Below are 27,772 nucleotides of genomic sequence, written 5' to 3' on the forward strand. Positions count from 1 at the left end.
TAGGTTTTTTCAATCATTTTTATTAATTGGCTTTATAGGTTAAAGTGCATAGTAAAGACAAAAAAAGGAAATGCATACATAAGAAAGGGGCTTTCCTAGACAACATTAGAAAGGACCTGAGATGCCTACGTCTGTTCTAAGAACATGGAAAGAGATGCAGATGCAGGCAGTGGGCCTGGAGTCGGCCTGCAGAAGCTGCTGGCATGCTAACCCTGCCCAGGCAGAGGCCGGGAGGGAGGGTGCCTGGATAGACTCACAGGCGGTGCTGCTGACACTGAACCTGCACACAGCACCCCACAGAACCTCTCCTACAGACACACATACCCACCCCTGCTATTTGAGTGCAAGTTTCAGGAGGGTGCAGGGGTCACTCAGCTGTGTCTGCTATGAAGCCCCACCACACTGGGGACAGTGACTATATAACTGGGAAGAGAGTTGAAGTGTCTGTCACAGGTCTCCATCTCCAGGAGGGCAGGAGCCCGAGGAGTGGATGCCTGGGTGCTTGTGCTCCTTGAAGGTAAAGTGGTTCCTAAAGCTCTCTGGGCTGCACTTAACTACAATGGAAGTTAGTATGCAGGCCAGGGCCTGGACATGAGAAGCGGTGCCCACTGGGCACGCGCAGAAGTGCTGACCATGCCAGGCCCCAATTTCCCTAACAACGGGTGGAGGTCAGTTGCTCCCAGGAGTCAGACTTGCTACAGTAGAGGAGCTGAGAATTGTGGGCTCTGCTCAGTGCTGGGGGTAAAGTGCTTACTCTAGCGCAGGGTACATCTAGAATCACATGTGGGCAAGCCCTAAAAGTGGATCCTTAAACAAGTGCGAAGACTAAGGACACTAATAAACTGGTTCCTCCACAGGGGAGCCAACCCTGGCTCTGAGGTGGCAGGGCAAAAGGCTTGGGGTGCCATCTTCTACATCATCCTGTGGATCTCAAAGTTCATCAGGTTGTTGGCTGTGTCAGACCAGGCAGGGTGCTGGGCTCCATCCATCTCAGGGGCAAGGTGGTTGCTCCTCTCCAGAGTATGATTTTCACCACCAATCACCTCCTGGCACTCAGGACAGGTACTCCTCTGCATGGCTCCCCCACACTCAGTAATTACATAGATGTGGCCATTGGGGCACTTGAACCAATGGCCACGAGGAACACCCAAGGCAGTGACAATCTGCACACGTTCCTCCTCTGAGATGCCCAGGCCAGAGCAGGGAAGGGTGGTTTTCAGAGCATCCATCTTCTTCTGCACAAGTTGTTCATCTTCCTGGGTAAACTTACATGTTTTTTCGAGAATATTCCGGATGCTGGAGACCTCTTCTGCTATGCTGCCTTTCACCTCTGTGATCTTGCAGCGCATCAGAAGGTTCACCAAATAGGTCAGCCTCTGGATTTCGCTCTGCAGGTCACTCAACTCCTGACTGCTGAAGCCCAGGCGCCTCCTGGCCAGCCACTCGTGGACCTGTTCAAGGCGAGTCCTCACCTTCTGCCGTTCTAGTTGATGCACCTTCTCCAGGGACCCCTCCAGGTTGGCCAAGTGGTCATAGAAGCTGATAGAATTCTCCACAAGGCACAGGTCCTTCACTGAAAGGTTTTTCTGGGTCAGCTTCTCTTGAAGTATTAGGAATTCTTCAGGCCGCAGCTGGTGGAAGAGGGTCTTGCTCTTCAGCAGGGCCTTAAGTCGCTCCTGGCTGGCTGCGATCTCTCCTGCAGAGCCCTGGATCTTTTCCTTGACGGTTTCTATCTCTTCCAGCCGCTGCTTGATGCTGGTCCCATACCTCAGGTTTTTGCGGATGGGCACCTGACAAATGGGGCAGACTTTCAGCTTGATGGCAACTTCATCATCCTTCTGCTCGTTCATGTAGCGATCCAGGGCTTGTACCTCAAAGATGTGGCTACAGTCTTCCAGCTGCACAAAGCGGGCATCAGGCTCATCCTCAAAGCCAAAAAAGATTTGGGTGACCTCATCCAGGTGGCAGACACGGCACTTCCTTGGACATGGCTCCCCACACAGACCAATGCAAGGGTGGCCGCAAGCCAGCAGCTTAGTACAAGGCACGTAGCATGGGGGCCGGTTACAGGGCTCTGAGCAGAGTTTGGTGCATTGGTAGTGCTGGCAGCGCCAGGTGCAGGGCTCCACACAGGGGCTGCACAGCTCCCCACACTTCTTCTTGCACTGGCTGTGGACACAGCGGTTCTGACATGTTCGCTGGCAGGGCGGGCACTCGCCCATGCAGGGCTCCTGGCACTTGTGTGAGCACACGAGCAGGCGCTTACATGCCTGTTGACAGCGCTCATGGAAGCGCCCTTCAAAACAGCTGTGACAGGAGCCTGGGCAAGCATGGCCACAGTCTAGGGTAGTGTCACACTTGGTGGTACACTTGACTGGCAGCCCGTATTTTAGATCTTCCACCTGGCCACACTTCACCAGTTGACTGTGCCCACAGTTAAGTTTTACGGTGACCTTTTCTGGACATAGCCGCACACAATTCTCACCACAGAGGTGGCTGCATCTGTGGCCACATCTTAGTACCTTGGAGCAAGGCTCCTGGCAACAAAAATCTGACTCTGACACTGAACAAGGGACCATCTGTTTGTGGCCACACTTAAGGATGATTTTGGGCACTTTCACCTGACAAGGCTGACACTCTTGGAAGCAAACATTTGGGCACCGGTGCCCATCCTGGCAGATGACTTTCTGGCACGGCTTCATGCACTGGAACTCCTTGTGGGAGGAGTCATATGGGTGGCAGGCCCTTGTGCACACATGCCCACAGGCCAAGCGGAACTCACAGGGCAGGCTGCAGCCTCCTTCTGGTACTTTCTGGAAGTCAGAAGCTTTGGATACAAGTGTGTGGGTCTCAGGGTGGTTTTGGCAGCAGAGGCGGAGGGATGGGCCTATTTGGTGGTTCTCTCGCAGGGTGTGGATGATCCTGCTCCACAAGGGCACCTTGGCCAGCATCTGCATGTTCCCAATGCAGTACATCCCCTTCTTGGCCCGGGACAAGGCTACACAGATGCGGTTGGGAATCTGGAGGAAGCCCACCTTGCCCTCTTGGTTGCTCCGCACTAATGAGAGGAGAATGACGTCATTCTCTTCCCCTTGGTACTTGTCCACTACATGGACCTTGATGCCAGCAAACGTCTTGACAGGCATGAGTTTGCGCAAACAGAAGAGCTGCCCAGTGTAGGTGGTGAGGATGGTGATCTGGGAGGGCAGGTACTCCTGGCACAGGAGGTACTGGCACAGCTCCACCACAAAGTGTGCCTCATGCTGGTTCTGGTGACTTTTGCCTTCTTGGATTTCCTGTTCAGGAAAGTTGTGCTCCACAAAGAAAAGGTTGGAGGAGACCCCCTGAAAAATAAGGCAGCAGCACATCAGACCCCCTCGTGCTTTCCTCTTCCTGTCAGCACTGGGGCAGAACCCAGAGCCTCATCCATGCTGTGTGCACCCGCTGCACCTCTGAGCTCCACCCCAGCCCTTGGCACTTCTGTTTCTCATCTCCTGGACGCTGACCACTGACCCACAGGAAGAGCCTTTGCGCTTTCTGTGCCGTCTCAGTTCACCTCTGCAAAGTGCTTTATCTTAGGCCATGGCACTGAGCTGGAAAATAATTAACCTGTCTTTGTTTTCCAAGTACTGGATCACCTGTCATGGCCAAGGGGACAGCAGTGCTGGTTGCCGAGGAAGCAGCAGGTGTCCGCAGCACTGTGGTGCTGACTGGTGCACACAGAGCCCTGCGCAGAGTCCGGCTCAGGGACAGGGCAGGAGCCATTGCTCTCTCCACTGCGGACTACAGCATCAGGATCTCTTGCTGACTGACTTGTTCAGACCCACACAGATGCTAAGTGCCAAGACTGAGATTCAAGCCAGGTCGAGATCCACTGTCTCCACCCCATTCCCATTCCTCCTCCTAAGGCTTAGTAGTCCTGACTGGCTTTATTCCCATTTTCCTTTTTACAGCTTCTACTTCTGTTTTAATGTATATAACATATATGATATATATTATACATATATGAGTGCTCCATCTGCATACAGAGCCTTTATGCCAGAAGGGGGCACCAGGTTGGGGCTCACCAGGTTGTGAGCCGCCATGTGGCTGCTAGGAATTGAGCTCAAGACCTCTGAAAGAGCAGCCAGTGCTCTTAGCCTCTGAGCCATCTCTCCAGCTCCCTCTATTTTTATTCTTAGTTATTATTTGTACGTATGTGTGTCCATATGTGGTTATGTTCATCTGAGTGTGGACCAGAAAATGCAGAGAGACCAAGAGAGAATCAGTGTTGGATATGGAACTGGAGTAAAGGCAGTTGGGGGACCCAGTGTGGGTGCTAGAAGCTGAACTTGGGGCCTCTGCAAGAGCAATGCACTTTCTCTGAGACGTAGCTGTCTACTATGGAACTCTTGCTGTCCAGGAACACGCTGTATAGACAAGGCTGGCCTCAAGCTCACAGAGCTCCACCTGTGTCTGCCTCCCGAGTGCTGGGCTAATGGTATGCACCACCACGCTGGCTTCAGGACACTCTTCAGCGCTAAGCTAGCTCTCCAGCCCATCTACTACTTTCAGAGGCTTTTTTTTTCTCCTAAGGAAGGAAACCTCCTAGGCTGCTGACACCATCAGAGATGACCAGGTAGGTCAGACTGACCTTAATCTGCTCATACTTGAGAACAGAAGGATGGTTCTCCAGATCCTGGTAAATGTGGGGGGTCAAAAGGCGGGCGATCTCAGGACGCATGCGGTGCTGAAATGACAGGTATCATTAGGAACAAGTACCAGACAAAGGGCCATTTGCTGGAGGCGATGGTACCAGCAGGAAACCTACAGAATTAACACTGTAATGGTTTCAGACAGTATTTCTGATTGGCTATTTAAGCAATAGCCAGCTCTATTGCTGGCAAGTGGCAGACACCCAGAAGCCTTCTCCTAGATGTTGGTAGCGACACAAGTCCAGTTTCTCACCTGGTAATTCAGACGGACGAAGGGGACGTTCACTTTTACCAGCCGTTCAAACAGGGACACTTCAAGGTTGAAGTTCTTGGCCAGATCATACACATTAGCGCTGGGGCGCAGCTGGGGAGAGAAAGAAGACAGAACTCTCTGGTAGGCACACACTGACTGCCCAGCAGCATGTGTTTCAAGCACCTGTTGGAGGTGGTACTAGCCTAGGTGCTGACAGGTTCAGGACTAATAGTGCCAAAGATCATGAAGAACCCAAGATGACGTAACAGAGAGCTCTAGAGGAGAGAGTCTGGCTAGGCCTCTGCACAGGGACAGCTGAGTTGGCAGCAGGATAGAGGAGGCCGCTGGTCATGCATTCATTTGCAATGCAAGCCATGAGAAGGGGCAGGAAGGATAGCAGTGAATGTAGGCCCTGAGCAAATGAGATGAGGCAGAGACAGAACAAAGCCCACTTCTGATTCTGAGACGGTCTTATGTAGCAGCTTCTAGGCTAGACATGGCTGTGCATGCCCCCATAAACCCACACTTGGGAAGTGGAGGCAAGGGTCAGTGGTATAAAGCCACTCTCAGCTACAAAGCGAGTTCAAGGCTAGCCTAGGCTACACACGATCATCTCAATTGTTATCATCTTGATTTTTAACATCAAGAGTAGTGAGAAGCCCCTGAGGGCTGTAAGAGTGACTTGTATGGACTGAAGAGAGCACTGGCTGCTCTCCAGAGGTCCTGAGTTCAATTCCCAGCAACCACACTGTGGTCCTCTCTTTGGTGTGCCTGAAGATATATGTAAAATAAATAAGTAAATCTTCCTTAAAATAAAGTGGCATGATCTCACTTACTGCGATTTTGAAGTTTTGGCTAATTTGGCTAACTGTGACTGGCTAATTTACTTTTTGTCTTTCTGTTTTTGAAGGCACAGTTTCTCTGTGTAGCTCTGGCTAACTTGAATCTTGCTCTGTAGACCAGGCTAGCTTCAAACTCAGAGACTGCCTGCCTCTGCTTCCCAAGTGCTGGTATTAGAGGTGTGCACCACTAAGAGATGTCGTTTATTGTTTTCTTTGTTTTTGTTTGTTTGTTTTTCTTTTTCTTTTTTTTTTTTTGGTTCTTTTTTTTGGAGCTGGGGACCGAACCCAGGGCCTTGCGCTTCCTAGGTAAGCGCTCTACCACTGAGCTAAATCCCCAGCCCCGTTTGTTTTTCTTTTAATTCACTTTGGCTCCTTTTCAGAGGACAAACCAAACAGTAGCAAAAATGAAAACAAAAGACATAAGGAACTTTCTATGCAGTTGTTCATGGTGAGAGCTGGAGGGAGGGCTCCACGGTTAAGAATACTGGCTGCCGGGGTTGGGGATTTAGCTCAGTGGTAGAGTGCTTGCCTAGGAAGCGCAAGGCCCTGGGTTCGGTCCCCAGCTCCAAAAAAAAAAAAAAAAAAAAAAAGAATACTGGCTGCTCTTGCAGGGGACCCAAGTTCAATTCCCAATACTCATGTATCAGCTCAAACCTATCTGTAACCCCAGTCTAAGGGGATCTGTAACTGCAGTCTAAGGGGATCTGTAACTGCAGTCTAAGGGGATCTGTAACTGCAGTCTAAGGGGATCTGTAACTGCAGTCTAAGGGGATCTGTAACCCCAGTCTAAGGGGATCTGTCTAAGGGGATCTGTAACCCCAGTCTAAGGCGATCTGTTGCTCTCTTCTGGCCTTTGCAAGCACTGCAGGTGTGTGACACCGACGCAGGCAAAACACCCATACATACAAAAACAGGACACCGTGTAGGTTAGCTTTGGGCTTCTTTCTTTACAGGTACGTTGAACCAAGCAAGGTGCAGTTTTATAATCCCAGCAGTCTAAGGCAGGAGGATTATAAATTCATGGCCAGGGGCTGGAGAGATGGCTCAGAGGTTAAGAGCATTGACTGCTCTTCCAGAGGACCTGAGTTCAAATCCCAGAAACCACATGGTGGCTCACAACCATCTGTAATGGGATCTGATGCCCTCTTCTGGTGTGTCTGAAGACAGCTACAGTGTACTTAAAGATAATAAATAAATAAATCTTTAAAAAAAATAAATTCGTGGCTAACCTGGTCTGTATGGTTGGGGGAACAGAGCTCAGGGAGGGTAGGGCAATGGCTGCCTAGCATGTGTGGCCCTGGGTGCAATCTCTAGTCATGAGGTTGCAAAGGAAAAGAACACGGTTGCAAGGAAGAGAGCAAGCACCAGTAAGCTTGAGGACTGTTAAATAGAGCGGCCAGGGCTTCTGTTTGTCCTGTCCCCCAAAGAACACCCCATCTCTTAAGAATTCTTGGGCTAGGGGTTGGGGATTTAGCTCAGTGGTAGAGCGCTTGCCTAGCAAGCGGAAGGCCCTGGGTTCGGTCCCCAGCTCCGAAAAAAAGAAAAAAGAAAAAAAGGAAAAAGAAGAAGAAGAAAAAAAAAAAGAATTCTTGGGCTAGAGAGACGGCTCAGCGGTTAAGAGCACTGACTGCTCTTCCGGAGGTCCTGAGTTCAAATCCCAGCATCCACATGGTGGCTCACAACCATCTGTAGTGAGATCTGGTGCCCTCTTCTGGTGTGTCTGAAGACAGTGACAGTGTACTTACATATAATAAATAAATCAATCAATCATAGAAAAAAAGAATTCTTATGTACCTGCTGGTGGTCCCCGATCAGAATAAGATGCTGGCAAGCTTTGCTTAGTGTGGCAATGGTATGGGCCTCAAGAACCTCGGCAGCCTCTTCCACAATGACGATCCGAGGCTCCACCTGCTGCAGGATCTGGCGGTACTTGGCAGCACCTCGAATCAGGAAAGATGAGAAGGTCCTTTGAGCACAAGACCTGAAGGGCCAGTTCTTCTGTACCTTCCCTGGGCTGGTAGAAAACTAAGCCCTTCTGTTCATTGGAGCAGCCACTGAATAAGAGGGTGGGCACTGAGAGGTGGGCACCAAGTGATCCTGAGCTACAAGTCTATTGGTTATGTTGGAGTTTTAAGCTCTGCACCAAGTAGGACAATGTCCCAAGATAAGCGCTGCTTGCAACAATAGCTCTCACCATATTTCTTCATCTGATGGGATAGGGCACCAGGGTAAACTTGGCTTCAACAAGTAAATCCCACCCACCTTCCTACCTGTGGTTGTCATGCCTACAACCTGGGCATCTTTGAGGATATGAAGGTCTTCCTGGAGTCTCAGCTCAGCCATTCTTTCTGCCCAAGTGCGGTACTGGCGTTCATAGCTGAGGATCTTCCGGCGAGTGTCCGACTGGTACATCTGCAGCCACAGTCTGGAGAATGGAGAACCAGGGAAAGGAAACCTTTCTCTGAGTAAACGATGTGCCAGCCAGTTCTTGGTGTGAGCTATAAAACTCTACAGAGTTTACAGGCCACATAGGGAGATGAGAGGTCCAGAATTACAGGGACTGAGAGTTAAAAATGCCCCATAAAGGCTGTGCAGGGTCATCACGATGTAGGGAGAAGTGAGGACGGAGCATGGGACACACTCTGCTATAAAAGCCTCCAGTGTTGTCCTCCTCCTCACTTGAGCCATACGAGGTCCTGCCCAATTAGGAACTAGACAGAACTTCCGTGGGAGGTGACACAGACTGGCCAGGCTTAGGCCCCACACCCATACCTATAGAGCTGCCATCGAGAGCTCAGGTCCAGCTGCCAGACATCCTGGATTGCACTGGCCTCAGCCTCGGTTATGGTGTTCAGTTTGCGAAGTTCAACCTTCACTCTCCTCTTCATTTTCTTTTTCTGGCTGCGCTGAGTCTGCAGACATAAATACCAGGCAAGAGACAGTGAGCAGAGGCCCCATCGCACAACAGAGGGATCACCACCCCAGTGAACTCTGTCTCACTCTCCAAACAGCCCTACTCTATCATGGCAACTTGCACAAAGTTCTAGAGAACTGCCTGGATCCCAAATCTGACTGTCCTGACTGTTCTCTTTTTTTCTTTTTTTTTTTTTTTTTTTTCTTTCGGAGCTGAGGACCGAACCCAGGGCCTTGCGCTTGCTAGGCAAGCACTCTACCACTGAGCTAAATCCCAACCCCTGTCCTGACTGTTCTCAAGAGGTGTGACCTAGGGTGCTGGCTGTGGGCGTGGCAATGTGAAGAGCCCTCGGAGGGACCTCCACTGGCCAGCAATGACAAGGTCATCATGACATTTTCTGACAGTGTGTTTGAACCATGCCCGTCCTTCCCTTTTGCTGCTACTCCTGTCCAGACTCACTTTGACAACCATTTCCTTCTAAAGTGGATGTGAACCAGCAAAATAGAGGACCCTGGGCTCCTGCTGAATGCTTTCTGGGCCATTGCCTAGGAGCTGGTGTTTGATACAGGGTCTGCCAAAGACCTGCTGCAATAGTCCTCACTCATAGTATCGTATCCCTTCTGGATCTGTCACTGAATGAGGCTACAAGATTTCATGAGGACTGGCATAAACTGATTTCACCACATTAAAGGCCCCTGAAAGAGTAAGAGTTGAAGTCAGTCTAAGGCAGTGGGAAAGTACCACCGAAAACCTCCACGCACAAAGACCCCTCCCTTCCAGGGAGTAGTTAGTTCCTATGACATAACTACAAACCAAACTGTCAAACAGAGCTACCTGTGACTCCCAACCATCCCCCCTGGAAAGTCCAGAATGGTCCACTGATCACAAGTCAGCTTGGAGGTCACTTTGTCCCATCAATAATCCCTGCCTAGTTACCAACTGTTTGGATTCTGCCCCAATTGTTTGCAAGGTATATAACTCCCTGTCAGAGTCTGCTCGGGGCCATCTCCCCTTGAAGTGGGAGGACCCCGACATGTTGTAATTAAATTCCTCTTACTATTGCATCGATCACCATCTCCATGAGTCTCATTCCAGAGGTCCTGGAAGAGGTTCAACTCAGACTCACACCCCAACACCAAGTGACACAACAGAGAAGCTCAATACACAGTTTTGAGAACTGGGTTCATTCCTTTGCCCCATACAATACCATTGACCTGAACCAGTAAGGCGCAAAGTCTAAGGTGAAACATTCCTGCAGTCAGGTTGTCCTTAAGAGACCTTCATTCTCAGTAAGGGATACAAATTGGTTTTTGGCTAGCAAGTCTCCGATTGATATAGTAACACATAGTAAATGCTTGACCAAAAGCATGGGAAAGTTTACAGGAGACTAAGTCACACTACCCTGGCTCTAAGACAGGCTTGATTCCAGGGTGACTGGAGGATGAAGTTTGTGACCTGTTTACTCCCTGTCCTCTATCTGCACCGGCTGCACACAGACACAAGGCTGATGAGCTACGTGAGACAGCAAAGCACTGCACTGTGATGTGGTACCCTGGCCCCTGCCTCTCATCTAAGGTGCTCGCTCCTGCCTGGACGCTCCGACCAACCATGGCTTTTCTACCCTCAGGTTACATGCATGATGCTACAGCAGCTGGCTGTGAGGAGGGAGTGATGTAGCAGTAGTAACAGCAATGGCCAAACCCTCCAGAGCCTGCTTCTACCAGCCCAATCCAAGTCTGCCTGGTAAGACTAAGTCCTCTCCTCTATTCTACTGGGGCTTCCCTTCTTAGGGAAGGAAACTGGTTTACCTCCCACTCTTCTGCAGCCTGTTCCGGTCCAGCCGTAGTCCCAGGCACATCCTGGTCCAGTCTCATGGCCAAAAGCATTTTAGCCAACTCCTGGTCTGCCCCGTTCTCTTCCTTCTTTCTTCTCCGGGGTCTCACCACCTCTTCCTCTTCAATCACTCGATCAGCTTGGATCAGGTCCGCTTCCTCCTCAATCTCAATTAGGGAACCCTCCTCTTCCCCTTCTTCCTCCTCCTCCCCTTCTGCCTGGGCTAAGAGAAGAAGCAGGAAGGAAAGGGACACCTGTAAGAGCTCACACACAGGACAAGCTCGTGCCACTAAGCAGTCCTGGGATGGAAGTGGGACGAATACAGGGACAGGGACTTAATGCTTTCTGTACGTGCATTTGTTACCTTTTATCAAGTTTTAAAAATCATATAAGGGCTGGAGAGATGGCTCAGCGGTTAAGAGTACCAACTGCTCTTCCAGAGGTCCTGAGTTCAATTCCCAGCAACCACATGGTGGCTCACGACCATCTGTAATGGGATCTGATGCCCTCTTCTGGTGTGTCTGAAGACAGCGACAGTGTACTCATATACATTAAATAAATAAATTTAAAAAATCATATAAGGGGCTGGGGATTTAGCTCAGTGGTAGAGCGCTTACCTAGGAAGCGCAAGGCCCTGGGTTCGGTCCCCAGCTCTGAAAAAAAAAAATCATATAAAAGGTGGCTCTTTTTGGGGGGAGGGATTGTGGACACAGAGTGTCACCGCATAATCCAAAACTTAGTATGTAGACCAGCCTAGTCTCAACCTGTCAGAGATCTGCCTGACTCTGCTTCCTGATGCTGGAATTTAAAGGTGTGCACTGCCAGATCCAGCCAAAAAAATGTTTTTTGTTTTCTATTTTAAGAGAATTATTCTGCATAGTCTTGACTATCCTAGAACTTGCTCTATAGACCAGGCTGGCCCTTGAACTCACAGAGGTCTGCCTACCTCTGCCTCTCAAGAATGCTGGGATTAAAGGTGTGCGCTACCACCCAGCTATCCAAAGGTGCCTTTTAAAGAAAGTTTTAACTATATCAATTAGAAAAATGAGGGTAAATAAAATTTAAGTGTGAAATTTATTTTATTATTTTTTTAAAGATTTATTCATTTATTATATATCAGTACACCGTAGCTGTCTTCAGACACACCAGAAGAGGGCATCAGATCTCATTACAGATGGTTGCGAGCCACCATGTGGTTGCTGGGATTTGAACTCAGGACCTTTGGAAGAGCAGTCAGTGCTCTTAACCACTGAGCCATCTCTCCAGCCCCCCGTGAAATTTATTTTAAATGTTTATTCATTTAATGTATATGAGTGTATTGTAGCTGTCTTCAGACACACTAGAAGATAGTGGGCATAGGGGCCCACTGTGAGCCACCATGTGGTTAAACTCAGGACGCCTGGAAGAGCAGTCAGTGCTGTTAACTGCTGAGCCATCTCTCCAGCCCTATTTTTTATTTTTTAATGTGTCTTGCTTGCATATATGTCTGTGCACCACAAGTATGCCTGACGTTGGTGCAGGATTCCCTGGGCTAGACAGTTGTGAGCTGCTACGTGGGTGCTGGGAACTGAACCCTCTACGAGAGTAACCCATGATCTTAACTGCTGAGTCATCTCTGTTGTCCCCCCACGCCCTCGAGAGGGTTTTGTTGTGTTTTGTTTTGTTTTTGTTGTGTGTGGCCTGGGCTAGCCTTTGATTTCTGAGGGCTAGGATTATAACTGTGCACAACCATATATTAAATTCTCTGGTTTCTTTTTCTTTCTTTTATTGTTTTATTTTTTCTTGAGACAGGGTTACTCTGCATATCCCTGGTTGTCCTGGAACTCACTCTGAAGACCAGGTTGGCTTTGAACTCTGAACTTTGAAGATTTTCCTGCCTCTTCCTCCCGAGTGCTGGGATTAAAGGCGTGCACCACCACTGCCTGGCTTCTCCAGTGTTTTTGTTTGTTTTTGTTTTTAATTTATCTTTATTATTATCAGTGTATATGTATGCATGTGTATGTTTGTGTGTGTGTGTGTGTGTGTGTTTTCTTTTTTCTTTTTCTTTTTTTTTTCCGGAGCTGGGGACCGAACCCAGGGCCTTGCGTTTGCTAGGCAAGGGCTCTACCACTGAGCTAAATCCCCAACCCCTGTGTGTGTGTGTTTTAAGACAAGTTCTCACACTGCCCAAGCTAGCTTTGCAGTTATAATAGAGTTGGGCTGTTTTCTTTTCTTTTTTTTTTTTTTTTTTTAAATCTGCCTGAGGCTATATTGAAGAGGTTGGCAGGGGAGATTTCTTTTCTTTTTTTTTTAAGATTTATTTATTTATTATATATGAGTACACTGTAGCTGTCTTCAGATACACCAGAAGAGGGCATCGGATCTCTTTACAGATGGTTGTGAGCCACCATGTGGTTGCTGGGAGTTGAACTCATGACCTCTGGAAGAGCAGTCGGGTGCTCTTAACCGCTGAGCCATCTCTCCAGCCCTCTTTTCTTTTTTTTTAAAGATTTACTTGACTTTATTTATATGAGTACACTGTAGCTGTCTTCAGACACACCAGAAGAGTGCATGGGGTCCCATTAGAGATGGTTGTGAGACATCATGTGGTTGCTGGGAATTGAACTCAGGATCTCTGGAAGAGCAGTCAGTGCTCTTAACCTCTGAGCAATCTCTCCAGCCCGGGCTGTTTTCTTATTCTTTTATTTTCTCTCTTTTTTTTTTTTTTTCTTTTGAGACAGGGTCTCTCAACAGCCCTGGCTGTCCTGGAACTTACTATGTAGACCAGGATGGCTTTGAACACACAGAAATCCTTCTGCCTGTGTCTACCTAGTACTGGAATTAAAGATGTGTGTCACTATCCCTGGCTTGAAGTTATTATGTAGGTAAGGATGACCTTGAACTTCTGATCCTCCTGCCTGTACCTCCTGAATCCTGGACTTATAGGCATGTGCCTCCATGCCTGGTTTCAGGGTGCTAAGGATGGAACCTACCTACAGCTTTGTACATGCTAGGCAAGCAGTCAGCTGTAATGCTTTAGTTTCTAACAAGCACTTCCCATGTGTGTACTGTCTAATTTTACTCATCAGTCTGGGCCTTGCTCTCCTGTTAAGTCTTCTGCTGACTGATGCAGTCTGTCAAGTGTGGACACTGCATTTTGAGTGAGGTTGTTCTGGCTTTCACCATACTCCAGCTGACGGTGCCCTGGGTCACATGACCCTCTCACCTGTGTTCTCAGGCCCTGCTGGAGACGCACTCTGAGTGAAGGAACCCACACCAAGCCCCAGCCATTCGACTATCATGGAATGTTTTGAGGGCTGCACACAGAGCCAGTCAGCATCCTGCAAAGGAAGAATTGTCAGGCATGAGAATTCTGGGACAACCAGAATGAAGACAGTGTCTCTTCAAAGGATTTTAAAGTCTTTCCTGGGCTGGAGAGAGGGCTCAGAGGCTAAGAGCATTGACTGGTCTTCCATAGGTCCTGAGTTCAATTCCCAGCTACCACACGGTGGCTCACAACCATCTGTAAGGGGATCTGATGCCCTCTTCTGGTGTGCATGAATTCATATAGGTAGAACACTAGATACACAGTGAATACATAAGTCTTTAAAAAAAGAAAGAAAAAAGGACGACATAAAATTCTTTCTCGAGGGTAAATCTCAAGAGTATGTTCTTGCTTAGTTTGTATGAAGCCCTGGGTTCTAACCCAAGCATAGAGAACCTAAACCTTAAATCTTACAGTTCAGAGGCTGCTGGTTCAAACCCGGCTGGTGGACCACAGAGCCTCATTCCTGACCAGGGCTCTCAGCTGCTTATCACAGGAGGAAACTGGTCCCCACAATAGCACAGGTCTGCAAACAAGTAAGGCTCTGGACTGTGGCTTCTGCCAGAGCTGCCACCATGGGCTGAGCATCCTCGGGCAGCCCTACCTGCACGGGTCCATTCATGAGGCTTTCCCAGTGCTGGGGAGCGATGTACTTCTCCAGGTGCTGCTCCCGAAGGACACCATGCATGGTGCATTCCAGGGTCTGGGCCCCCACCTGAAGCTTTTGCTCTGACTCCTTCATCTCTGTCACAATCTGCCAAGAACAGAAAGACGCAATGAAGAAACATTCTCTCCTAAAGTCAGCCTCTGCCCTGAGAGAAAATAAAGTGGAGAAAGGAAAATCAAGGAGGAGGAATAAGTAAACAGACCAGCCAACAAACCTGTTTCTCAAGTACATTGTGGTCCTGGGGCCCAAGGACTAATGCTCAACAGCCTAGCCATTCAGTAAGCAGGGTGAGCAGAAGACAGGGGAGAGCAGGCCCAGGCTCTCTGGTCAGACTTCAAGCCTCACAGTCTCTTTTCTCTTTGATGATAAGGTCAGAGAGATTGTTTTCTCCATGTGTTTAAGACACAGGTTCTTGGGGCTGGGGATTTAGCTCTGTGGTAGAGCGCTTACCTAGGAAGCGCAAGGCCCTGGGTTAGGTCCCCAGCTCCGAAAAAAAGAACCAAAAAAAAAAAAAAAAAGACACAGGTTCTTGCTACATTGTCCAGGCTGGTCCCAAAGTTCTAGTTTAACCAATCTCTCCTGCCTCAGTTTCCCTAATAGCTGAGAATAAAGGTCTGTGTCACTGTACCTCGTTGTGATTGTATTGGGCACCCTGCTCAGACAGACACTTCCTAGCTGAGGCCTGAAGACGCACACCTTTAGTCCCAGCACTCAGGAGCAGAGGTAGGCAGATCTCTGATTAGAGGTTAGCCTGGTTTACAAAGTGAATACTAGGACAACAGAGGGTACACAGAGAAAACTGGAAAAACCAAGATGCTTCCCAGAGAGTAGGCTAAGTGTTCTAGGTATATGGAGGAAGCAGACTGAAGGTCCTAGTAGGGGCAGGAGAGGAGCTTTCTCACCCTTTGTCTTGGGCACCAAATGATGGGCAGGATGAAATGCCAGAAGGACGCTGGGTCCTTCAGAGGGCTATGGAGCCTGCCGGGAAGCAGTCACTATGCTCCGTGGTCCCTCACCCTAATCCAGCTAATCCAGGACTATGACTCACATTCATATAGGCCCTTCGCAGGTGCATGGGCAGGGTGCGGCGGAATTCCCGCTTGTTCCTCAGCTCCCTCAGGGTGAACTGCTTCAGGATCTCACTGTTGCTCCTTCCACCCACTCGCACAATGCTGGTCTTCTGACACCCGTAGATGCCTGTAAAGTAGCGTGCGATATCTGAAGTGAGCATTGTGTGTGTAGGACCTTATCTCACCTGGTGTCTTAGGGGGCAAACTTGTGCTTCTGGGATATTCAGTCCACTTGTGTAAGCTACAAGGACAATGTGGGCTGCTGTGCATGGAGTGCAGTGCTTAAGAGCAGGGCTGTGGACCTGGACAAACGGATAGAGGACTCTGGCTTTAACAATTAGTGTTGCACGGCATGAGCGAGCCAGTAAGGCACTGAGCTGGCCGCTCACTCTGTGTACAAGCTGGATGCAGGACTGTCGTCCTTGTGTGGTTACGGTCTGGATAAGCAAAGAGTCCATTTCTGCAGCACAGAGCGGCAAGCAGTGAGCACATGTGACCCGCTCCACACGTGTAATGGCTGCTTCTAAGCTGGAGACAGCTTCTGACTTGCTCTCCTGTCTCACACTCTGGCTCTTTAAACCACTTACTCCAGCAGCCATAGCTCTAATATTGAAGGACCTGCTACTGCAGTAAATGCACGGACAGGACCTGAGCTGGCCCCTGCGTGGGGTCCACAGGGGGTTACGCAGGGGCTTACGCAGAGAAATGCAGAGAACATTTCAATTAAAGGAGAGCAAACTTATTTACTCACTGGGCCAAACTGTATTAAACATATTTTATCTTTCTATGTATATGACTGTGTCAACAGGAGTCCATGGGGACAGAAGAGGGGGTCTGATCCCCTGGAGTTGGTGTTACAGGCAGATTGAAAATGTGTTCAACATGGGTGCTGGGAACTGAACTCAGGTCCTGTGGAAGAGCACCAGGCACTCTCAGCCACTCAGTTACCTCTTCAGCCCCTAATGAGTATTTTGTGTATGTGATCAATATGTTGTGAAAAGTCAGTAAGAACGTTTCCAGCCCTTAATGTTTATAGTTCACGGCCCAGCACAGACCAAAATCAGCCAACCATGGGGCTGCAGAGACAGCTCAACAGTTATGGTCACTGGCTGCTCCTCCAGAGGACCTGGGTTTGACTTCCAGCACCACACGACCGTACATAACTTCAGTTCCAGGGGGTCGGACACCCTCTTCCTGTCTCTGACAGCACTATGCATGCATGTGGTACACACATACATGCAGGCAAACAGCCAAGTTTCAGTTAATATTTCATATATTAAATATTTAATATGTCATGTATAAAACACAAAATAAATTAATCTCTAAATTTGTCTTTAAAAAATACAAAAAGGAAAAGAAAAAGAAAAGAAAATGAAGGGCTGGAGAGATGGCTCAGCGGTTAAGAGCACTGACTGCTCTTCCAGAGGTTATGAGTTCAATTCCCAGCAACCACATGGTGGCTCACAACCATCTGTAATGGGATTTTTAAAAAGATTTGTTTATTTATTACATATGAAGGAGACAGGGCCCAGGGACTGGGAAGCAGAAACACAGATGCAGAGGAGAGCAGATCAGCCAGCCCTGCTGTCGGGGTGAGGGCTGTGCACACAGATGAGAAAGCTACAGAGGTTGCAGATGTTTGTGTGCGCGCACGCACCTGAGGTTGGAGCCCAGGGCCTTGTGTCACTGAGGAAGTACTCCACCACTGAGCTAGTCTCCAACCCCAGTAGAAAATGATTTTGTCAAAAGACATTCATTACCTTCTAGAAACTGGTCCAAAGCATGATTAGTATAACATACGACCAAGATGGGGAACTTCTGGGCACTGATTTGCCAAACAGACTTATTGGTCAGAAGGGCCTGAACAATTTTTAGACCCACATAAGTCTTGCCTAGAAAATAGGGAAAAGACAAGTTACAGAATGTACGCTTGTGTCAGTTTAACATCTCACTCCCTAACTTAAATGGTAAACAAGTGTGTAGTTCAAGTCTTAATAAACATATTTATCTGAAGTTTTCCTACAGAGAGAAAACACAGACACCGGATTTCAAATACCAGTCCACTATCTGCTTAAAAACATTCTCATTAGCCAGATGTGGTAGCACATAACCTGTAATCTCAGTGCTTGGAAGGCAGAGACAGGAGGATTGCTGTGAATTGAAGCTAGCCTGGACTACATAGTGAGCCTGTCTTATAAAACAGAAGTATTCATCCTTCTTCCTTGAGAATACTTTAGAAGACAAAGAGGCTTTTATAATCTCCAGATCACGCTTTCTCCTTTCCACATCCTCCTTACAAAAGCTGCTGACTCCTGTCTGTGCTGGATACATCGCTTACGAGATGGGGACTGTGGCTACTACCTATTGTCTGCCTTAGTGGACCAAGACTCTGCCTCCCTGTCATTGCAGGATGCTGGCATCAGAGCCCACACTTTGTAAGAGGGGTAATAAATGGGTCAGAGCGACTACTAATTCCTGTGGAGAGAGTGTGGGTGCTGCCCAGGATAGGCCTCAACTCCTCCTGTCTCAGTCTCCCAAGCAGCTGGAGTAGAATAGGTATATATTGGTATATATTTTTAAAAGTCTATTTGTGGGGGCTGGAGAGATGGCTCAGCGGTTAAGAGCACTGACTTCCACCTCTTCCGGAGGTCCTGAGTTCAAATCCCAGCAACCTCAGGTGGCTCACAACCATGTCCTCTACTGGTGTGTCTGAAGACAGTGACAGTGTACTTATATATGATAAATAAATAAATCTTAAAAAAAAAAAAAGGAAGGGACTGGGGGGTAGCAGGAGGGAAGCAGTGACTTTTAAAAATGTGAGCTATTTCTTTTCTTTTCTTTTTTTTTAAGACTTATTTCTTTATTTTATGGATATGAGTACACTGTAGCTGTCTTCAGACACACCAGAAGAGGGCATCAGATCCCATTACAGATGGTTGTGAACCATCATGTGGTTGCTGGGAATTGAATTCAGGACCTCTGGAAGAGCAGTCAGTGCTCTAACCGCTGAGCCGTCTCTCTGGCCCCGAGTTCTTATTTCTTAAAAAGACAACACTAAAGTTAGTGAGCCAGAAAACTTCACATCTCAGATGAACAAAATCCAGTATCAGGTGGCTTGGCCTGAAAAGTCTGCTTCACCCAGACCCCAGGACTGGCCCCCTGTCCTCCTCGACTCTGCTCTTGCCTCCATCACAGCAGCCCTTCTTATCAGAAAGAGATTTTCTATTCTGCTCCATGTCTGTGGGTTTTGGGGTGGGGGGTGGAGGTGGGGGGTCGAGGTAGAGATGTAGTTGCAGGCTGGTCTTGAACAACAACAGAAAAAAAAAATCCCCATCTTCTTGTTTCCACTTCCCATGCCAGCAAAACATTTTGCTTTTTAAAGATCTCCCTGCGTAGCTTGGCTGTCAGGGGACTCACTCTGCAGACAAGTTTCACAGAGATCAAACTCAGAGAGATCCACTGGTCTCTGCCTCTTGAGTACTAGGACTAAAAGTGTGAGCCATCAGGCCTGGCCTAATTTTAAAAACAAAAATCATGAATTGCCCTCACTTACCAAGACTCTGCAGACCTGCTTCTGCCTCCTTGCCTGACTGGGCACTGCTTTGGGGAGTGACTTTAGCAGTCTCTGCAGAGCTGCTTGCATATGCGGAAACTCAAAGCACAGACAAGCTCGGCTATGTCTTGAAATACAAAGGTACCCACAGCGCAGGGATAAACACCGTCAGACGGAGCCCAAGGAACCACAGCTACTGCTCCAGAGTAGGGTCAGAGTGCCTGTGGGGGTCCTGTGAGCAGCAGAGAGAGGAGCCAGGCCGCTCCAGCTCCATCCAGGCTGCCCATGCTCAAGTCCCAGGTCTGCTCACTGTGTGAGCTTCAAAGCATCTCACAGCTCTTAAGTGAGAGGAAGTTTACCCTTTCTTTGACTTAGCTTTTCCATCTGCAAGAAGATTTTCCTTACCAAGCAGGGCTATTGTCACGACACAGTGACCAGGCACATGTAAAGCAAGGCAAATGGTGCTTGGTATGTCTACTATAATTATATACTTGATGGTACTTAGTTTAAGAGAGCACAAAGCCAACAAACCTTTGGAAGAGAAGATGCACCTCTCTTACCCCAGCAGTCCTCTTGTGAACTTGAGATTCTGATCCATCAGCATCTTGCCTATGGTCCCCACTGGGAATTACTGTAAGTGGCTAGGCCACAAGCGAGAGTCATTGCATTTCAGGGAAATATTTCTAAACGAGGCACGCCAGACACCTGGAGCAAAATCTCCCTGTGTGACGTCGCTGTCTCGGAGATATTCTCTTACCTGTTCCCGGAGGTCCTTGGATGATAGCCAGCTCCCTTGTGAGGGCGAATTGTAAGGCTTTCATCTGGGAGTCATCCAGATTCAGGGCTTCTTTGACTGGCCACTGGCTAAAGTCTAAGACATTAATCTTAGAACGTCTCAAGACCTCGGCCCCTCTCAGAGACTTCCTAATGGCTGAGGGATTCTCAATTAGGGGGGTGAAATCGTATTTGCCACCCATTAGCAAGTACCTTGGTTCCCTCACATAGGAGTCACACTCCACAATGTTCCTCTGGAAGGGGACATCTTCCTCCTGGACCTCTTGTAGTCCTTCCAGGACATGCCGGTAAGCCTCAAAGTAGGCTGTTGTCTCTACCATGAGGAAAGAGTCAGAGGGTTGGACATCTGCAAGCAGCTGCTGGCTCTGCTCGTTGAAGCACAGCTGGACAATTCCTTGGCAGAGATCTTCATGCTCTCGGTTTGAAACGGTGGCAAAAAGAAACGTCTCAAAGTTGTCCTTGGACATGCACACTAATGACCCATACAGTAGTCGCTTGGAATTCTGCCAGCGAACAAACTTCAGGGGCTTTGTGTCAAACTGCACTTTGTACACGATGCCTGATGCTGAGCACATGGGGGTGATAATCCTGGCATCAAAGTAGATTCGGATGTCATCGAACTTCCTCTTCCTCAGACACTGGTCCTCGAAGCTCTGTAGAAGCTTCAAAATGCCTTCCCGAAGGGGCCTAACAAAATCCTCTCGCAGGAGGCGGAAGTGAGTGTCGAGGTAGACAGCGGTGCTCTCGTATTTCCCGGAAATGATGTTGGGGCGAAGGAAGGGCCTTTCATCCAAGTGCACCTCATTGTAGGTGGGGTAGATGGGCATGGCCCGGTAGCTCTCAACCTCGCCTTCTACCTCCGCCTGCACTAGCGTGTAGGTGTCCACTCTCAGAGTGCCCTCCCGCCTCTTTTCCTGCAGGTGTTTAATGATGGCCTGCACCTTTTCCAAATTCTTCTCCGTCTCCTCTTCTATGTCAACCCCAGAGGCTCTCAAAGCATTAAGAGAGGTTGGCAGTAGAGAGATGAGCATGGAGGTTTCCTGCACAGAACTGGCAGGGAAGACACTGACAAGGTCCTGGAGGAGGGAGATGATATTGCTTATGTGTTCTGGGTACTGGTTCCGAATGTCAGGGACAGGCTCAGTGATCATTCCCACCACATAAGCTGGCAGGCAGACTCTGAGGAACTTTGAGTTGTTCAGGATACCCAGCACATGCAGGATGCTCTGACGGTCTATCCTGGAGCTGCAAGCCTTCCGGAGAACTTGGCAGATCAGCTGAAGGAAGCTGGGCTTCATGTAAGAATGAGAAAGCAGCTCCTTGAGCCCTAGGCTTGTGGCAAGCGTGATGGCCACCTCAGAGGGCTCTTTCTGCAGGAGGCTCTCCAGGAACTTGTAGCCCAGTCTTTTTGTGTGCTGTGGCTGCTCTGCTGGCTTCTGGAGTGGGGTGTGCCACTGCTGGAAACTGTCACTGGACCATGGTGGTCTGTGGTTCCTACCCTCCTGGTCGTCATTTCTCCTCCTGGTATCATTCTGGCTTTGTCTCTGGTCTCTAGCTTCATCACTGGTATGCCCTTCATGGTTTCTTCTTCCCTGATGTGGGTTCCTGCCCATAGCCCTAAATCTCTCCTCCCTCTGTCGGAAAGGAGCAGCATGGTTGCTGGCCCTAGGATGCCTTCCAGCATGGTTGGTGGCTGCTGGGTTATTGGCTTGATTTCTAGCTCTTGGTGGTACTTCTCCATCTATAGGACCTAAACACAATGGGAATATTGGGTGAGCACAGAGTCAAGGAGTAATGATGTCCGATGAGACAACAATGAACACACTTTCATCTTCCACAACAAACAAGCAGCTCGGACTTTGCTTAGAGATTAAAGTTTCTTGCCAAGGGTTGAGAGGGTGATAGCTTAGCAGTTAAGAAGACACACTGTTCTTCCGGAGATTAGTTCCCAGCACCCACACTAGACAGTACAAAACTACTCTGACTTCAGCTCCATGGGGATCAATGCTTCTGGCTTCTGCAAGCACATGCACACACGTGCCCTTAACACAGAGAGTTAAAAATTCCTGAGTTTTATTTTTTCAGAACAGTCTGACTGTGTAGACCTGGCTGTCCTGGAACTCACTCTGTAGACCAGGCTGGCCTTGAACTCACAGAGAACCACCTGCCTCTGCCTCCCCAGTGCTGGGATTAAAGGTGTGTACCACACTCAGATTATTAATTTTTTAAAGTTTCTTATCAAATTATATAATAAATAAAATATAGAACGACAGAGTCAGTCAGGTGTGGTGGTTCCTATCTGTTATCCTCAGAGACTGAAGCAGATCATTCAAGGCCAACTTGGATAGCATCCCTTCTTAGAAGCTAGCTTGAGTTTCATGGCAAGAGCTAGTGTGTGAGTGTGTGTGTGTGTGTGTGTGTGTGTGTGTGTGTGTGTGTGTGTGTGTGTGTGAGAGAGAGAGAGAGAGAGAGAGAGAGAGAGAGAGAGAGATGACTGTGGGACCTGGGGGGGGGGGCGGGGGCGGCGCTGTGGGACCTAGGCAGAGAGAGAGAGAGAGAGAGAGAGAGAGAGAGAGAGAGAGAGAGAGAGAGAGAGAGAGAATGAGAATGAATCGTGAGCAGGCTATAGGACCTAGGCAGTGGCGGTATACTTGTCTTGAACGCATGAGGCCCTGCATTTTACTACAAGGAAAAATGATTATTATTGCCGTATAGATCATGAAGAGACTGTTCCTGAAAGATTCAAAAGAAAAACTGAATGTGCACCTGATGAGCACCTGGTACGTGTTGGAGAATGTTATTTTATTTCTTGCTGGTGCCTAACTTTCAGACGGTTCTAGTTTCTGGCCAGCACAAAAAGTCAGAACACAAGAGTCAGCAGTGAGGCTTGATCACTTCCTCACTGTGGAGCAGTTTCTTGGCTTCTAAGTGTTTGGCTGTTATAGATAAAATGTTTATAAAATGTCAGGTAAACACTGCCAATGTATGTCTCAATGTTTCATGTAGACTTAATCAGAGGAAATTTATTTTAACCCACATAAAAATTTTAGAGTGCTTGGAGCTATTCTTGGGTCTATCTTGTGATTATGCGTCTCCTCTGCTACGAAACTCTCAGGCTACAAGGCCAAGTGGAATAAAACACGAAGGAAACACTACCTGACTTTTACCCTGCAACAGGAAATGAAGTGTGAATGGGAAAGAGGAAGGCAGTGCCTCCCCCTTCCAAGACGTTTTTTATTTTTGTGGCTAATCCGCAGACTGTGGAAGAGAAGGCAGCATGAACTCCAGTTTCCTTATCGGAAAATGAAAACTGAAACCTGAAACTCGAACTGAACTTTCATTCAGGAAACTGAAAATCGAAACCAGTCATTTCCCAGCTCCCCCAACCCCCACACTCACAGGGGAGCAGCACCCTGTGCAGGCTCCCTCAGACCCTTTCCTCTCCTCTACAAAGACTCTAGAACTGACCTCAGCAGAGTGGTGTGATTTGCAAAACACAGGTTGCTCACAACCTGACAGTAGAAGTTAGGAAAGCTACAAATATATGTAATACTTAAGATTTCAGATGCCTGGCCTCGCCAGGCAGTGGTGACACTTAAGAGGCAGGGGCAGAAGCAAGCAGATCTCTCTGAGTTCAAGGCCACAGAGTGAATTCCAGGACAGCAAGGATGACTCACAGAGAAACCTTGTCAATGAAAATACCACTTAAATGGCTTTTTGGTTATTTTGTTTGTTTGATACAGGGTCTCACTGTGTAATCCTGGTTGGCCTGCAATTCACTACACTACACTGACTTAAAACACAGAAATTTGTTTACCTCTACCTTTCTGCTGCTGGGATTAAAGAAGTGTGCCACCTACTAGTCCTTTTTTTTTTTTTTTTAAATTGGAAACAGGCTCTAATCCTGTAACCCAATTTGGCCTCTAATTTTAAAAAAAATTATTACTATTATTATTATTGTTGTTGTTGTTTTATATATACGAATGTTTTGACCACATACGACTATGCACGTGCATTAATTTTCATAAAATGTTAACGTCTTGGATTTTATTAACTTAAGAAATTAGAGCATTACATTTTACTAAGTTGTCAATGAATTAAAAAAAATTTCAAGGTCAGTGAGATGTCTTAGTGATGAGGGCACTTGCTTCCCAACCCTGAAAATCCTGAGTTCTGTCCTCAAGACCACATGATGGAAAGAAAAACCCAACTCTTATGAGAAGTCCTCTGTACACACACACACACACACCATTAAACACTAATGTTACTGGATGTCTTTTGAATTTCCTAATGATGCTACTGGAGATTAGAAGCAGCTTGTATTGGACAGCCCTGCTGCAAACCACCAGTCAGTTTGTTTCTCCTACCCCACCACTTGTGGCAGGAACCAAACAAGAGCCTTGCACAAGGCTAGTGCCCTGCCGCTGAGCCACACGGTTTCTAAGCCCTGGTTTCTAAGACGCGGTTTTGCTATGGGACCTTAATCTCACTGTTCAGCTGGCCTCAATTTCTCAACTCTCTTCTCTCTGCTGGAGTGACAGGCCTATTATTCCACCACAGTACCATTTGCAGCTCTCCTAGGGAGACCAGGCTAGCCTCAAACTTAGGTCTGCCTGCCTCTGCCTCCCAAGTGCTGGGATTAGAGGTGTGTGCTACAGCCGCCGCCGCCACCGCCGCCACCACCACCACCACCACCACCACCATGAAAAGAATTCCTTATTAATTGAGACACAGGTCATCTCAGGTGGGCCTCTCCTCACTGGGTAGAAACCCTGCTTACCTCTGTGGTTGGTAGGGGGATTCCTGGGTGTGGCCTCCAGATGAGGTCTTCTGTCTTCCATGTCTGAGTCTCAGGAGTTCTGCCGCATTCGTTACCTGTAACCGCACAGTCTGAGAGTCAAGTACAGCTAATACCCAAACACCATGAAGCCAGCCCTTCTGCCTTTATGTTAATGATTTATTAACAAAGGGTAACATGCAGATTCTAATCACGGGGCACAAGCACTCAACCTTGCAGATTCCCAGTCATGACGAAAACTCTAAACTTGAGCTCACAATTTAGGCGATTCCAAGGGACCCAATCCTGGCCTCCTTCACTTGCTTGGGGGCAGACGAGTGTGTCATCAACTCCCAAAATACTGTTTGGTTTGCCTTCAGCCAGGATATTTAATCCTCTGCGTAGGTTTCGTTTCCTTTCTTACAAAATGATTGCTGGGGCAAAAGGAATACAAGTGTGGGGGTTGGGGATTTGGCTCAGTGGTAGAGCGCTTGCCTAGCAAGCGCAAGGCTGTGGGTTCGGTCCCCAGCTCCAAAAAAAAAAAAAAAAGGAATACAAGTGTGCCAATCCAAAACCACACCAGCCAGCTGCAGGGTGCATGCCCCGAATCTCACTCAGCAACTGGGAGGTGGAGGCAGATGGATCGGGTAGTAAAGAGTACTTGGGGGGGGGGAGGGGGCTGGAGAGATGGCTCAGTGGTTAAGAGCACTGGCTGCTCTTCCAGAGGTCCTGAGTTCAATTCCCACCAACCACATGGTGACTCACAACCATCTGTAATGGGATCTGATGCCCTCTTCTGGTGTGTGTGAAGACAGCTACAGTGTACTCATATACATAAAGTAAATAAATATTCTTTTAAAAAAAGAGCACTGGGGCTGGAGAGATGGCTCAGCAGTTAAGAACACCCGACTACTCTTCCAGAGGTCCTGAGTTCAATTCCCACCAACCACATGGTGGCTCACAACCATCTGTAAAGAGATCCGATGCCCTCTTCTGGTGTATCCGAAGACAGCTACAGTGTACTTACATATAATAAATAAATAAATCTTTAAAAAAAAAAAAAAGCACTTGGGAAAGTAGAAGCAGGAAGATCAGAAACTCGAAGACAGCCTCCACTGAGCCTGAGGCCAACATGGACTCTATGAGACCCCGCTTCAATAAGCACACACACAAGGGCTCAGGGCCTTACTGGGCATTTTCATGACATGGCAGTTGACAGGTTCCTGCTCCCTCCCACTAGAGAATAAGTGAGCTCTTAGCATTCTTGTTGCCTTTCTTCTGTCTTGACGATTTCTGATGCTGGGTGAAGAGGAAGCCCCTTCAGGGAACTTCTCAATAGAACTCATCCTGTGGATGCAGGGGGGTGGGGTGGTGGTGACTCAGTTCTCAGCAATAGGATTGACTGTCCTCACAGTTTTAAAATATTCATAGTTGGAAACCGTGAATAGATTTGGCATTGTATGAGAGGTGGCTTTTATTCTTATCAGAAAAAAAAAAAAAAGAGTCCCTTCTCTTCCCACTGGGAATATTTTTGTGGTGTCTTTTCTCCTCATCTTACCAAACCCTGTTCTCATGATGCAGGCTCAATGGCTAGTGTTTGTTTTAATTTTTTTTTTCCCCCTGAGAAAATCCCTTCTCCCTCATTTTGGAAAATACTAAAATAGAATGCCAGCAGTGAAAAGTGTAAAAGGAAATGGAAGAAAATAGTGCTAGAAAAGACAAGGAAAGAGGGGGGAGCAGGCAGGGGAGTGGGAGCTTTTTGCTTAGGGTTTTGAGGGAACCAAGGCAAGAGAGCAGCAGATTAGCAAGGGTTAAGCTGTTGCATGGATAACAAGTAAAGAACTCTAATTACAGGGTAAGAAGAAAGAGGATGGAGCAAGAGGTGGCAGCTGGGTTGCAGAGTAAGTTTCAAGTTCTGAAAGAAGTCTCCACACCTCGCATCCCTCAGAGAAACACTGTAAGGTTAACAGAAAGCTGGAAAGATCTGGGGGGAACTTAGAGGTCGGCAGAGCTTAGGGATAGGAGCCCAGGGTGGCTGTGGGAGAAGTGGGGATAGAGATAGGGTTGAGAAATGAAGAGAGTGGGGCTCCGGCGGCTGGGATCAGAGGCAGGACAGGTGTTGTGGGTACACGTGGAGAACTATCATCTATGATGAGCCCAGGGGATGCTAGAGGCGCTCCCAGGAGTGACTGGGTGCTGAGATGAAGGGCTCCTGGGGGAGGGAGGTGATCAGGGTGGTGACAGGTGAACTGAAGAGAGGCAAAGCAGGGTAATGGCAGTACTAGAGGCTCAGGAGGTGCTGGGTGCTGGGGGAGGAGACACCGACTCTGGAGGTGATGGGGGATGCTAAGGAGAAGAGACAGGAACTCTGGGGAGTGATGGTGAGGATGATGGGAAGGAACAGGGATTTAGGGGTGAAGGGGATGCTGAGGAGAGTAAACAGGGACTGGGGAATGGGGCTGCTAACCACGTAGACTTTACTCAGGGAACGATTGGGGGCTGAGGGTAGAGGTGGGAGGACAGGACTCTGGGGGTGGTAAGAAAAAGATCCTGGGGTGACGGGAGATCTCCAGATACTCCGGGGCTATAGGGGAACTGAGGAAAGGGAACAGGGGCTCCGGGGGCTATAGAATTGAGGGAAGGGGACAGGGACTCCGGGGCTATAGGAGAACTAAGGGAAGGGGACAGGGACTCTGGAGACTACAGGAGAACTGAGGGAAGGGGACAGGGACTCCAGGGGTGGTGGGGGCGCTGAGTGGAACAGACAGGGACTCCAAGGCTAACCTGACACCCGGCCCGAGACAGAGCGGGGCGCCGGCGGTCGCAGCGCCGCAGAAGCAGGTGCGAGATAGGGCGGAGGCCACTCACCGGCTCGGGTGCGTCCTCGGCAGGGCTAGAGCTCAGCTCTGGCCCTGGCAGGTCGCGGCCCCGCCCGGCACCGCGAACTTTCGGTTTCCAGTCCCCGCAGCCCCTGGGCGGGGCGAGTAGCCGGGTGGGCGGCCCGGAGGAAGAGGAGGCCGCGCAGGACGAGGAGGCGGTGCCGCGGGCGCCAGCGAGAGGCTGGGCTCGC

At 48.6% G+C, this 27,772-nt stretch overlaps 1 protein-coding gene across 3 annotated transcripts; it reads right to left on the reverse strand.

The window, feature by feature from the left end:
* On the reverse strand, positions 1-27,702 carry Znfx1 (zinc finger, NFX1-type containing 1). 3 transcript variants are annotated; one of them, NM_001389271.1, is made up of 14 exons: positions 27,571-27,702; positions 24,706-24,800; positions 19,888-21,675; positions 17,338-17,469; positions 15,556-15,704; positions 14,445-14,594; positions 13,742-13,856; positions 10,512-10,759; positions 8,562-8,701; positions 8,060-8,214; positions 7,584-7,729; positions 4,948-5,058; positions 4,634-4,729; positions 1-3,344 (listed from the first exon to the last, which is right to left on the reverse strand). In NM_001389271.1, exons 2-14 carry the CDS (start codon positions 24,764-24,766, stop codon positions 912-914), a joined length of 5,724 nt encoding a protein of 1,907 aa, NP_001376200.1. In that variant the 5' UTR covers positions 24,767-24,800; positions 27,571-27,702; the 3' UTR covers positions 1-911. The 3 variants fall into 3 exon arrangements, with proteins under 3 accessions (NP_001376200.1, XP_006235705.1, XP_006235704.1); XM_006235643.5 differs by having other exon boundaries at positions 167-3,344; positions 27,487-27,669; XM_006235642.5 differs by lacking the exon at positions 27,571-27,702 and adding an exon at positions 24,981-26,236 and having other exon boundaries at positions 167-3,344.
* Positions 27,703-27,772: the final 70 nt, after the last annotated feature.

The sequence above is a fragment of the Rattus norvegicus genome, chromosome 3 (assembly GCF_036323735.1).
Source record: "Rattus norvegicus strain BN/NHsdMcwi chromosome 3, GRCr8, whole genome shotgun sequence".
Classification (NCBI taxonomy): Eukaryota; Metazoa; Chordata; class Mammalia; order Rodentia; family Muridae; genus Rattus; species Rattus norvegicus.